General features: G+C 40.3%; 1 protein-coding gene across 1 annotated transcript; it reads left to right on the forward strand.

Moving 5' to 3' along the window:
• Positions 1–423: 423 nt before the first annotated feature.
• Positions 424–4,075, forward strand: LOC118490431. Its single transcript, XM_035988069.1, has one exon. The coding sequence runs from the start codon at positions 424–426 to the stop codon at positions 3,631–3,633; it is 3,210 nt and encodes a 1,069-aa protein (XP_035843962.1). The 3' UTR covers positions 3,634–4,075.
• Positions 4,076–14,152: the final 10,077 nt, after the last annotated feature.

Here is a 14,152-nt window from a genome sequence, read left to right on the forward strand (position 1 = left end):
CCAGGCTCCGGGGGCGTTACTGCTGCCTCTAGGGGTATTCATACGGTAGATTCTAGCGTAGCTTTAGCCGCCCAGGTCGAATCCTTGACAAAGATGGTCAAGGACATTCAGGTTAAGATTAGCTCTAAGTGTGAGGTGTGTAGAGGTGGGCATGAGACGGTAGATTGCCCGGTAGGATCTGAGGAGGAGTTGAGTTTTGTCCAGAACCAGGGACGAGGCCAGGGTTACAACTCTGGATGGCAGTCACGCCAAACCTCGAACTGGCAGGGCAGGAATCCCCCTGGATTCTAGCCTCGCCAGAGTCTGTTTCAGACCCCATCTGATGGACAGAACAGTGGAGAGTCTAAATCTGAGCTGAGCGAGTTTTTGAAGAGGAATGAGGAGAGTCAGAGTAGGACGAATAAACTCCTAGAGTCGATAGTGATGCAGGGTGAGGCTAGGCATCAGGAGCAGGTCAAGAAAAATCAAGAGTTTGAGCTCATGTTTAGGAATCAGGGGTCCACCATAAAGAGTCTAGAGAGGACCGTGGGAGAGATGGCCAATAGGATGACTGAGAGGCCAGTAGGTACATTCCCTAGTAGTACCCAGACTAACCCAAACGCCACTGCAAAGGCAGTGACTACTAGGAGTGGTAGAGGGGTAGAAGTAGAGAAGCCGGTCGATGAGGTCGAGGAACCGGTTGACGAGGAGATTGAGATGGAGACTCCTTCTGGCGATGTGCACCCTAGGCTGCGCCCAGCAAGTACAACACAGTCCAGCGAGTCTTCGGGAGAGAAGAAGAAGGAGAAGGAGCCACTTAGAGTCTATAAACCCACAGCTCCTTACCCTGGTAGGCTTTTAGCTAAGAGCGATTCTGAACAGTATTCACGGTTCTTGGAGATGCTGAAAAAACTCCATGTGAACCTTCCTTTCATCGAGGCTCTAGCTAAAATGCCTAAGTATGCCAAGTTCCTAAAGGATCTTCTCACAAATAAGAAGAAACTGGAGGAGCTGTCTACTGTCACTCTTAGTGAGGAGTGTTCTGCAGTCGTGCAGAACAAGCTTCCTAAGAAGATGACCGACCCAGGGAGTTTCACCATCCCGTGTCTGATCGGAGACCTTACTGTCAGCCATGCGCTGGCCGACCTAGGAGCTAGCATTAACCTCATGCCTTACTCCATTTTCGCTAAGCTCAATCTAGGGGAGCCATCTCCTACGCGCATGAGCCTTCAACTCGCAGATCGATCTGTGAAGTTTCCACGTGGTATCGTAGAGAATATGCTTGTCAAGGTTGACAAGTTTGTGTTTCCGGTGGATTTCGTCATTCTTGATATGGACGAGGATTCTAAAGTTCCACTTATTTTAGGACGTCCATTCCTTGCTACCGCCCGAGCCGTCATTGATGTTCTTGATGGTAAGCTTACTCTTCGCGTCGACGATGATGCAGTCACCTTTGACATCCAACATTCGATGAAGCATACGCCGCAGCATGACGACACTCTTTACTTTATAGACACTCTTATGTCACATGTGGGTAGTTTTCTCGGTGAGGTTTGCGGTAGAGAGTCTATAGAGACCCAGATGTTAGGGGTAGATGTCGAGGGCATTGAGTTGACCGAGTTCGACCTAGAGCAGGATTCACCATTACCATCTAGCGAGCCATCCATAGGATCTGAGTGTTCTAAGGTTTCTGAGGTGTTCGAAGTGTTAGAGAGAGAGGCTCCTGAGGAAAAACCATCAGTGGAGATACCCCCACCTCTAGAGCTGAAGGAACTGCCATCTCACTTGGAGTATGCATTCCTTGGCGAGGGATCTCAGTTGCCCGTCATTATTTCATCGAGTTTGACGGAGGAGGAGAAGGAGAGACTGATGGTTGTTTTGAGGGCGCACAGGCATGCTATTGCCTGGAAGTTAGTAGATATCAAGGGTATTAACCCTTCCTTTTGCACCCACAAAATTCTTATGGAGGAGGAGTATAGACCAGTGGTACAGCCGCAGAGGAGGCTGAACCCCAATATGCAGGATGTGGTGAAAAAGGATGTGTTGAAGCTACTCGACGCCGGCCTGATTTACCCGATCTCTGATTCTGCATGGGTTAGCCCTGTCCAGGTAGTACCCAAGAAGGGGGGTATGACTGTGGTGGTGAACGAGAAGAATGAATTGATACCTACCAGGACAGTCACCGGATGGAGAGTCTGCATTGACTACCGCAGACTTAATGATGCCACTCGCAAGGATCACTTTCCCTTGCCGTTTATTGATCAGATGCTTGAGCGACTGTCGGGGCAGCAATTCTATTGCTTCCTTGACGGTTTTTCCGGTTATTTCCAGATTCCCATCGCACCGGAGGATCAGGAGAAAACCACCTTTACATGCCCCTACGGCACCTTTGCGTACCGACGCATGCCGTTTGGACTATGTAATGCTCCGGCTACTTTCCAGCGCTGTATGGTGGCCATCTTTCATGAGCTTATCGAGGACTCCATGGAGGTTTTCATGGATGACTTTTCTGTTTTTGGGAGTTCCTTCGATTCGTGTCTGCGTAATCTAGATCGAGTGCTAGCTCGTTGTGAGGAGACGAACCTGATGCTTAATTGGGAGAAGTGTCATTTTATGGTTCGTGAGGGGATTGTGTTAGGTCACAAGATTTCACACGCGGGGCTTGAGGTGGATCAGGCCAAGATTGATACGATTTCTAAGCTCCCGCCGCCTACTTCTGTGAAATCTATTAGGAGCTTCTTAGGTCACGCAGGATTCTATCGCCGCTTTATTCGTGACTTCTCTAAGATAGCTAGGCCTATGACCCAGTTGTTGGAGAAGGACAGGCCATTTGTTTTTGATGCCGAGTGCACTAGGGCCTTCGAGTTGTTGAAGGAGAGGCTTGTTACTGCTCCCATTCTTGTGGCTCCCGATTGGAGTTTTCCGTTTGAAGTCATGTGTGACGCTAGTGATTCTGCTGTTGGAGCCATCTTAGGGCAGCGTAGGGATAAGCATTTTCATCCCATCTATTACGCTAGCAAGACCCTAAACGATGCTCAGGAGAATTACACCACGACTGAGAAGGAATTGTTAGCGGTCGTGTTTGCATGCGACAAGTTTCGGTCCTACTTAGTGCTTTCTAAGACCATTATTTTTACCGATCACGCTGCACTTAGGTACTTGTTCGCAAAGAAGGACGCGAAACCCAGGTTGATTAGGTGGATTCTCTTGCTCCAGGAGTTCGACATAGAGATTAGGGATAAGAAGGGAGCAGAGAACGTGGCTGCTGACCACCTATCTAGGCTTGAGAATTCGGAGAGTGAGCTGTCTAGCGGGGGGACAATAGGCGATTCCTTCCCACATGAGATGTTGATGTATGTGAGGGCCCAAGAAGAGGGCTATCCCTGGTTCGCAGATTTTGCGAACTACCTGTCCACAGGAGAGCTTCCACACGAGATGCCATACCAGCAGAAGAAGAAATTCTTTGCCGACCTTAAATTCTACATATGGGAGGATCCTTATTTGTTTAGGATAGGTGCGGATCAGATGGTTAGGAGGTGTGTGACTAAACCCGAGACTCGTAGTATTCTTGAGCATTGTCATTCGGGGCCCGCTGGTGGCCACTTCGGGGGAGCGTATACCGCTAAGCGAGTGTTTGATTCGGGGTTTTATTAGCCCACCATCTTTAGGGACGCCCACGAGTTTGTTCGTAGTTGTGATGCTTGCCAGAGAGCCGGCAACATCTCATCCCGGAATGAAATGCCCCAAAACCCCATCCAGGTGGTTGAGATTTTTGATATCTGGGGCATCGATTTCATGGGACCCTTCCCCATGTCACGTGGGAGTCGTTACATCCTTGTAGCTATCGATTATGTGTCTAAGTGGGTAGAGGCGAAAGCTTTGGCCACTAATAGTGCTAGGGTTGTAGTGAAGTTTCTGAGAGAGTTGTTTTCTAGATTCGGCACTCCTAAGGCCATCATTAGTGATCGTGGCACCCATTTCTGTAACTCGCAGATGGAGAAGGTGTTGAAGCGCTATGGGGTCACCCATCGGCTCTCGACTGCCTATCACCCTCAGACGAGTGGACAGGTGGAGAATGCCAATCGTGGCATTAAGCGTATCCTAGAGAAGACTGTCGGACAGAGTCGCATTGACTGGGCCGACAATTTAGATGACGCACTCTGGGCTTTCCGCACTGCATATAAGACACCTATTGGGACCACACCCTTTAGGATGATTTATGGGAAAGCGTGTCATTTGCCGGTTGAGTTGGAGCACCGGGCGTATTGGGCCTTGCGAAAGGTAAATCTTGATATGGACGCTGCAGGTAAGAAACGGTTTCTCCAGATACATGAGTTGGAGGAGTTACGTGACGAAGCGTATGAGAAATCATGGGCTTACAAAGAGAAGACAAAGCAATTACACGATCGCCACTTGAAAAAGGTGAAAGAGTTTAAGTGTGGGGATCGTGTCTTGCTTTATAATTCGCGATTGAGGTTATTCCCGGGTAAGTTAAAATCCCGATGGTCCGGTCCGTTTGTGATTAGAGAGGTATTCCCGTATGGGACGATAGAGATCGAGGCGGACGATGGACGTGCTTGGAAGGTGAACGGTCACCGTCTTAAGCACTACTTTGGAGGGACGTTAGATGATCGCGATGGACGGGTCCGCATTTAGTCACTGAGGTTTTTCCGTATGGCACTGTCGAGATTGAGAATGAGGAAGGTCAAAGGTTTAAGGTGAATGGGCATAGGTTGAAAATCTACATTGAGGGCCCATCTGAGGAGAGAGAGGGAGAGACGCTTGATCTTCCCGAGGTTGGCATGAGTGTGTGAGGTGTAGGCATATTTGTTGTAGAGTTTTGTATATTTTCTTTCATTTTACTGTTGAGTCAGTCTTGAGTCGGTCTTCGTTTAGAGTCGATATTATGCTTGGGTTTGCTTTGTTTTGTTTGTGCAGGTTTGGAGGACACCGCCCGTACTCAATCTCCATTCGGACGGGGATTTCGAGCTTTGTCATTATTGTAAAAGGCAGCCAGGTATATCAGTTTTGGATACGATCGCGAAGGAAATGCTATACGGTCGTGTACGGGTTCGGATTGATGATACGCGCAGCTGGCACTGATTTTTATCCTAACCAGCTAAGTCCTTTCCAACTCGTTATCTTTTTATTTTTGTATATTATATTAGGTTTTATTTCTTATTTATTTTTAGTTGTCTTTCAACCTACATTGGGGACAATGTAAACTTTAAGTGTGGGGATGGGAGACTACGTCTTTTTAGCTAGATTTGAGTCGGAAAAAAAAATCCAAAAAAAAAGAAAAAAAAATTGAAAAATTGAAAAAAAGTGAGTTTGTTGCGAGTCCCGGTCCTGTAGCGCGTAGAAAACAAAAACCTTTTCAAAACGTCGGTCAAAAACGGTTTAATTGTCGAATTTACGAGTCGAGAGCGCATGTTTCTTTAAGTTGCGGGATAGTAGGTTGACTGAATCGGTTTTTGGGTGTAAAAGGTTTTGGGATGCCTAGGATAGTGGATGGAGCCGGAGAGTTAATTAATTGTGCATTGTCGATATCGGTAGCCATATTTTCCACGTGATAGTGAGATTTGAGCCGTTACATGTTTCATATATATGACCACTATTTTCGTTTCATGTGTGTTTACCGACTTTGTTGCATTACTTTAGAACTTGTGCGTTTTGATACAATTTGAGACCTTCGGTTAGGATTTGGCATGGATGTGATAGAGGCATTAGGATCACCTTGTTTGTGTAACCTTTGTGTTTAACCCGTTTCACCATTACCCTTAGTTACACCACTTTGAGCCTAACCATTCGTTTGTTACCCTTTTGTGATTTGATAGCCGGATCGTGTTACGTGATTATTATAAAAAAAAAAAAGAGAAAATCGAAAATTGGAAAAAAAGAGAAAATGAAAAAAAAGAAAAAAAAGAGCAAAAGATGAGGAAAAAAAAAAGAATAAAAGCTGTGGGTCGAAATGACCAATTTGTTAGTGTTTGTTTCGTGCTTATCCGGTTTATTGTGTGATTATGTGTTTAGCCACTTTTTCCCAATAAAAAAATAACCTACCTTTAGCCCTTGCCTACCCAATAAAGTCCTTTTGATCCGTGTCAAGTTTTAACATTTAGGTGGAAATCTGATTGACGTACAAGCTTATGATAGTATGCTTCATAGTTCGGTTTTGAAAGTTCACTCAAAATAACATATTTATTAGCCGAGAGATGAGTGATATTGTGAGGGGTGTTGACAATGCATAATTGATTGCTTAAAGGTAAGAAAAACTTGATTAGGTAGGCCCGTTTTCATTGAAATATTATGATTCGTCAACCTTTTGAACGTTGTAAGTCTTGTGAAACCGCTGTGTTTGATGATTTCGTAGTTCGCGTTATAATTTGTTCGAGACTTGCGTTATTGTTAAGTGTTTAAGTTGCACATGGTGCTTGGGATTTTGCTTAGGGACAAGCAAAAGGTTAAGTGTGGGGATGTTTGATGTGTTGCAAACGCATCTTATTTTCCTTGTGTATTTTGTATATTATTTTGATAGTTTAGAGTCATTTTTATAATATTTAGGCATATATTTTATTATTTATTATTATTACAGTTCCTGATGCAAATGGAGCGGAAATGAATAAGAATGAAATAACCAGTCAGTTGGGTAGAGTAGACCGCCAGTGACCGAAGAAAATTTGCCGCTATTTTTTATGATTGGGCCGAGTTCACTTATCTCTATATTATTAAAGTTGGAGGGCCAAATTATAATTAAAGGAAAGTTGCTTTAAAAATAAGTCATAAAAGATGAGGGATTAAAAGTGCTAATTGATTTTCAGAATTAATACCAAGACATTTCAAAACACCTTTTGAAATTAAATCTCTCAAGAAAAACAGGTCTAATTCGAAATGTTTGGTCCTGTCGTGAAAAACTGGATTTGCTGCTATTGATACAGCAACATTATTATCACAAAACAATCTAATAGGAATATTAACAATAACCTGAAGTTCACTTAACAAATTTTTCAACCAAATAGTCTCACACGCAGCAGCACACATAGCTCTATATTCAGCTTCTGCTGATGACCTAGACACTGTTGTTTGTTTTTTGCTTTTCCAAGACACTAAACAATTGCCAAGAAATATGCAAAAACCAGTGACAGATTTTCTGGACACTAAACATTTTGCCCAATCAGAGTCGGCAAAGGCAGTTAAATCAAAAGTGTCACCTTTTTTGAATAGTAATCCTCTACCAAGAGCATTTTTAAGATATCTCAAAAGATGAAAAGCAAGTTTTAAATGACCTTCTGTAGGACTATGCATAAATTGACTTAAAACATGTACTGTATATGCTATATCTGGTCTAGTGTGAGACAGGTATATTAATTTTCCTACTAGTTACTGATACCCAGTTATGTTTTGCAAAGGACCATTATTACTATCAAGCAATTTATTGACAACATGATTTTGATATATAGGAACACTAACAGGTTTACAACCGAGCATTCCATATTCAGACAACAAATCAGTGCAATACTTCCTTTGTGATAAACAAATACCACTTTCGCAAGACAATACTTCTATACCTAAAAAATATTGTAACAAACCAAGATCCTTTATTAAAAACCTGGTTTTCAGATCTTGTTTAACGTTTTCAATTTCCGTTACTGAGTTACCAGTGATGACTATATCGTCTACGTAAACAAGCAACACAATAAACACATTGCCTTTATTTTTTACAAATAAAGAAGTATCACATTTGCTTTGAACAAAGCCAAAATCAAGTAACGCACTAACAAGTTTTTCATTCCACATTCTTGGAGCTTGTTTAAGCCCATATAATGATTTCTTTAATTTACAAACTTTAGAGGAGTCAAATGAGCCATAACCCTCCGGTAAACACATATAGACTTCCTCTTTTAAGTCACCATATAAGAATACATTATTAACATCTAATTGAAACAATTTCCAATTGTTTTGAACAACAGGTGACACAATACACCTAACGGTAACCAGTTTGACAGCTGGAGAGAAAGTCTCTTCATAATCAACTCCTTCTTTCTGGCTAAACCCTTTCGCAACTAGTCTAGCTTTGTATCTTTCTATTTCTCCGTTTGCTTTATACTTTATCTTATATATCCATTTACAACCAACAATGCTTCTATTATGAGGTTTATCTACCACAGCCTAAGTATCATTTCTATGCAATGCATGAATTTCTTCATTCATTGCATTGATCCAATTGGGATCTTGAATAGCCTCTCTATAATTTCTGGGCTCAAGATTTTTAGATAACTGATGTGTTGCAAACGCATCTTATTTTCCTTGTGTATTTTGTATATTATTTTGATAGTTTAGAGTCATTTTTATAATATTTAGGCATATATTTTATTATTTATTATTATTACAGTTCCTGATGCAAATGGAGCGGAAATGAATAAGAATGAAATAACCAGTCAGTTGGGTAGAGTAGACCGCCAGTGACCGAAGAAAATTTGCCGCTATTTTTTATGATTGGGCCGAGTTCACTTATCTCTATATTATTAAAGTTGGAGGGCCAAATTATAATTAAAGGAAAGTTGCTTTAAAAATAAGTCATAAAAGATGAGGGATTAAAAGTGCACATTGTGTGAAAGTGAAATTAATTCCCTAAAGTCATGAGAAAAGTAAAGGAATTCACGTGAGTGAATTGTGAATTTGGTTTGGGTGTTGACCGAAGGAAAAAAACAAGTTGACCGCTAATTTTCATTTGATTTGGGCTCTTATTTCGTCGCTACTCCAGGCCCACGTCAATTTTAGTAATTGACTAAAGTAAGAATATGCATTGGATTCAATTGATGATACTTGGGGAAAAAGAAAATAAAAGAGGAAGCGGCCATATTGTTGTTGACCTAAGGCAGCAACAAATATATATATTGTTCTTTTTGTTTTGAGGGGAGATAAGCACAACATACGGCAGAAGACATCAGAGGCACAAAAGGAGAGCAGGACAGTTGACGGCAGAAGGCACGCAAGAAAGAAAAAAGAAAAAGCTAGGAGGTCAAAGATTGAAGCTAGAGACGCTACGGGTTCGATTTTACACGCGTATTTTTATAGTTTCTTCATAGCTTTCATGTTGAACCTAGTTATGTTAAATTGTTTTGACATGTTTTTCGTTATGTTGAACTTAGAATCTATGCTTGTTTCGTTTTTGAACATGAGTAGCTAAACTTTTATGCTACCTAGGTCGTATTGATGAATATTTTGTGACTTATAACTTTTGGTTTTGGATAATATAATTTTTGGCTTAATGTTTTGGTAAAATATCTTTGTGTTGTTGATGATAATGCGTATGAATGCTTATAGTAATCGGTTTACTTGATTGTTGCTTTGCGTTTTCTCTACGTTTGTTACTTTGGTAGTTTCAGATCTAGGGTTACACGTGATTTTCCATAGACTTTGTGTTAGTGGTATAATCTAGAGGTTTCTTGTCTTAGATAACCCTATAAGCAACCTTGTGAGTCTTTGAAATTAGTGTTTTGCCACTCTTGAGACCGGGAGGAGATAGAGTGTCAATTTGTCTAGTTCTTGGGTTTTGGGTAAAGGTGAGACCGGGAGGTGAACCTAGCTTGATTTCCTTAGTTCCTAGCAAATTTGAGTTGTTATCATCAACCCTAGATTACCCCTTCATACTTTCGGGTGTGTTGTGATTAGCGAGACCGGGAGGTGAGCGAGTCATTTGGGTACCTTAGCATTCCCTAGTGAAGTGAGACCGGGAGGTGATCTGATCTAGTAACCGGTGATTTACACGTCCACTTTAGGATTGTCCGAGAGGTGTTAGTGAGACCGGGAGGTGATCTAGCAGTTTATAGGATTTTCTTGAGTTAGTCGTATTTTTAGGAACCCGGTAGCCATTCCACTATCCAATTCCGAGAGTTGTAAGTTACGGGTAGGATTCTAGACCTAGGTAGCTGTTTTTCTCCTAGCATTTGAGTTTTCCTTCAGTTTCCTAAGTCTTCTGCTTTCTTTTTGTCTGAGTTTATTTATTTGCTTATTTAGTATTTAGTTAAAACCAATCTTTCAAACAAACAAATTATTAGGCTAGGGCTCGATAGAGGTTTAGAATCAAGAGTCGCTAGATTGTGTCCACGGTTCGATACTCGGACTTACTTGTTTTACTACTTACGACCGGTACACTTGCCGGTAGTGTGTGGTTTACGGGTTTTTCCAATTTTTAAAACTTGTTGAATTTAATTAATATATATTCCACACATCAATAACCTTGAAGCAAAGCATCTGTTTTCTACAGTCAACTTAGACAAATTTACTACTTTTTCAATACCAAACTTAACTTTGCCTTCTACGACAAAATCATTAAGTTTTCTTGGAAAAACTGAAGTCCTAGAAGACCTTCTCGGTAAAACGCACACATCAGAATTCTCTGTGTCACCCTCAGAAGTGTGCTGAGCTTCATCTGTGGCAACCACAGGTTCTGCCATGTCAGGTGTTACATGACTCCCACTTGTCTGCTGAGCATCAGCCGTGACATTGGGTGTGTCAGGTATCTCCGACTGCTGAACTTCATGTGTTTCCACATCAGACTCACCTTGACCCCTTCTATCATCATTGGGATCATCCACAGGTGGTAAATGTTTGAATTCTGTGTTATCATACAAATCAAAAAAATTAAGAGAATTTATGTCTTTAAAAGGGTTGGAATCATAAGATTCAAATAATGTTTTTTCTTTGAAGGGAAAAATTGTTTCATAAAACTTAACGTCCCTTGAAAAAATTATTACTTTTGTGTCAAGACTATACAATTTATACCCTTTTTTCTCATGTGAATATCCAATAAAGACACACTTTTCTGCTCTACTATTTAGTTTATTACTTTCATCTAAATTTGTACAAAAACACAAACATCCAAACACTTTCAAGTGGTTTAAGAAGGGTTTAAACTTATGAATCAGCTCATACGGAGTTTTGCCAGAAAGAACAGAGGATGGAGTCCTATTTATAAGATACGTAGCAGTTAGAACACACTCATGCCAAAACCTAACAGGTAGATTACTTTGAAACAGTAAAGCCCTAGTAACATTAAGCAAGTGCCTATGCTTTCTCTCAACAATTCCATTTTGTTGAGGTGTATACACACATGTAGTTTGATGAACTATTCCTTTAAGTTTACAAAACATAGACATTTGATTATTTACAAATTCGGAACCATTATCACTTCTAAAACATTTCACAATTTGTTTAAACTGAGTTTGAATAATGTTTACAAAGCTTTGAATATTTTCAAACACTTCTGTTTTGTTTTTTAATAAACAAACCCAAACAGCCCTGGAATAGTCATCAACTATAGTAAAAAGGAACTTATGTCCTTCTCTACTAGCAACCCTATACGGCCCCCACACATCCAAATGGACCAATTCCCCTAAATGAGTACTTTTATGGTCACTTAAAGGAAAGGGGTCTCTATGTTGCTTAGCTCTATGACATACTTCACAAGGAAAAGTCAAATGAGATTTTTAAAATATCTTTATACACTTTAACAGCTGGATCAGCAGGATGTCCTAATCTAGCATGCCACAGTTTATATAAACTAATACTATTAAAACATACCTCATTAGACACAACAGTATTTCCACATACATAAAGTCCCTCCAGTTGATTACCAATCACCAGGACTTTCTTTGTTAATAAGTCCTGTATATAACATTTATGCTCATCAAACCCAACATACAATTTATTATCTCTTGTCAACTTATGAACAGATATTAGGTTCACAGAATATTCAGGGACAACAAAAACATCATGTAAAACGACTCCATCTACCAGTTTTAAAGAACCAATTTTAGTTACAAGAGCACTTGTGCCATTAGGATGTTTTACTTGAATTTTCAAATTTGACACATCCACATAATCTGACAAATCATTTTCAGATTTTACCATATGATTATTTGCCCCTGAATCAACTATCCAACCAGTTCCTTCTCCATTATTAGTCCCAAACGAATATATAGGTTTGACAAACACATTAGAACAAAAAAACTCACCGGAAACATTGCAGCTCTGTGCTGTTTCAGGTGTTTTTTCCTTTAACAAACTCAACAATTTAGCCACTTGATCAGAAGTCAAAGAATTCATAGGAATATTAGACTCATTAACACATGTATTATTACTCGAACCAACTTTTCTAGCTTGATGCCCTCTTGGTGGCTTCATCCAAGAGGGATATCCAATCAGTTCAAAACACTTATCAATTGTATGACCAACTTTGTTACAATGTGTACATTTCAAATTTTGATTTGAAATTTTATTGAATCTCTTAGTAACATCAGAACCCTGATTCGATTTAGATGCAAAACCAACTGTTTGATTCCTTTTAATACTATTGTTACAAGAATTTTTATGTGGTTCTTCCCTTGATACTATTAAGAAAGCTTCCTTAACAGAAGGTAAAATTTCTTTAGTTAACAGAGTGGTCCTAACCGACTGATAAGTGTCATCAAGACCCATAAGAAACTGCATGAGTTTAATCATATGACTAATTGACCATTTTGACTAAAACAATTAATTCTCTGATATAGATCAAACACCACCGACCCATCTATTTTATTATACGTTTCTTTCAAATCCTTCCAAACTTCAGATGCAAGTTTGGAATAAACTTGACCTAAGAAAAGTTCTTCTGAAACAGAGTTAAGAATCCATGTCAACATAACTGAATTGCATCTTTCCCATTGATTAGCTAAAACCTCATCTATTAAAGATCTTTCACATGAACCATCAATAAAACCATACTTATTTTTAACTTTTAAAGCTAACGTTAAAGAATTAGCCTAAACTGTATAATTTTCTGTACCCTTTAATTTTATATTTGTTATAGTTAAGTTCGTGGTATCACTAGGATGCAAGTATAGAGGATTACTTGGTTCAAGTTTGCTAATCAATGTTGCAAAAGGATTACCTTCAATCTCAGCCATGAAAACAATATACACAAAAGACAACAACAAGTCCTATACACCAAGTATACAAACAAAAGAACAAACAATCAATCACAAACTTAGCGTAACTGTGCCAGTGTCCAGATGGTAGGATCGTCACTCAATAGGTGCCTACCCAAGACTTTGCACAGAAGCTGTTATTCTAATTGATCTAAACAACTACAAAAACCACAGTAAAAAAACAGGAACAAGCAAGATTCAACCAAATCAGAAATCAACACAGATAGCACCAAATACCAGTTAACAATCAAGTAACCAACAAGAAACCAAAACACAGAGTAAATGTAACAGGAGATGACCCGTCCTGTGTCCCAATCAATCAAACCGGTCCAAACTACCCCGGCAACAGTATGCCTAAGTATGCAGGAAAAATAAAGACAAGAAAGGAACGAAACGACTTGATGTGTTTAACTCCAAGCTATACAGTCTTGTAGCCTTCACTTAGGGCTACAAGATTTTGTAAGAAGAGAGGAACAACAACAAGGACTGTTGGGTTGCCCTGTATTCGTATAGAACACAGAGACCAACGAGTATTATCTTCTTCCCAATCAGTCTGCACAAACCCTAGAGTTAGGGTTTTTCTTTTCTGCACCGGCACACTTCTCGAGAACCCAAGAACCTGGATCTGGAGTCGGCAGATACACCTGAACTACCAAGACTCCTCAGACCCTCTTGAATCGGAAAACAGTCACCAAATCAGCGGAAGTACAATCGGCACACAGATCTGTACCGGAACACCCCAAGCCAGGTCAGCGGAAGTACAATCGGAACCCTAACACTCCGATTACCCAAGAACTCTAGAAGAGCTCTGATACCATGTCAAAAACAGCATTTATCACAGAAAGCACTTTCTTTATTATCGATCGAAGAACAACAAGAGCTATGAAATCAGATACAAAACATACAGCTTTCACAACAAACACTCACTGATCATCGACAAGATGATCAGACTCACTCACAATTGACCCGTACAAGAATCGAGACTTCAATTCAAGACACACAAGATCAAACTTGAAACCCTAGAGAGAGAAAGTGCAGTGAGTAGCGAAACAAAATATCTGATCTAAGATCTAAAAGAGAGCAGATACTCTTTTATATAATCGGCGATATGCAGCCCAAGTCAAGTAGCAGCCCACGTCAATGCAGCCCAAGCCAAGTAGACAAGTAGCAGCCCACGTCTCAGCCCATGTCCTCTTCGCAGC

Source organism: Helianthus annuus, chromosome 3, assembly GCF_002127325.2.
Source record: "Helianthus annuus cultivar XRQ/B chromosome 3, HanXRQr2.0-SUNRISE, whole genome shotgun sequence".
Taxonomy (NCBI): domain Eukaryota; kingdom Viridiplantae; phylum Streptophyta; class Magnoliopsida; order Asterales; family Asteraceae; genus Helianthus; species Helianthus annuus.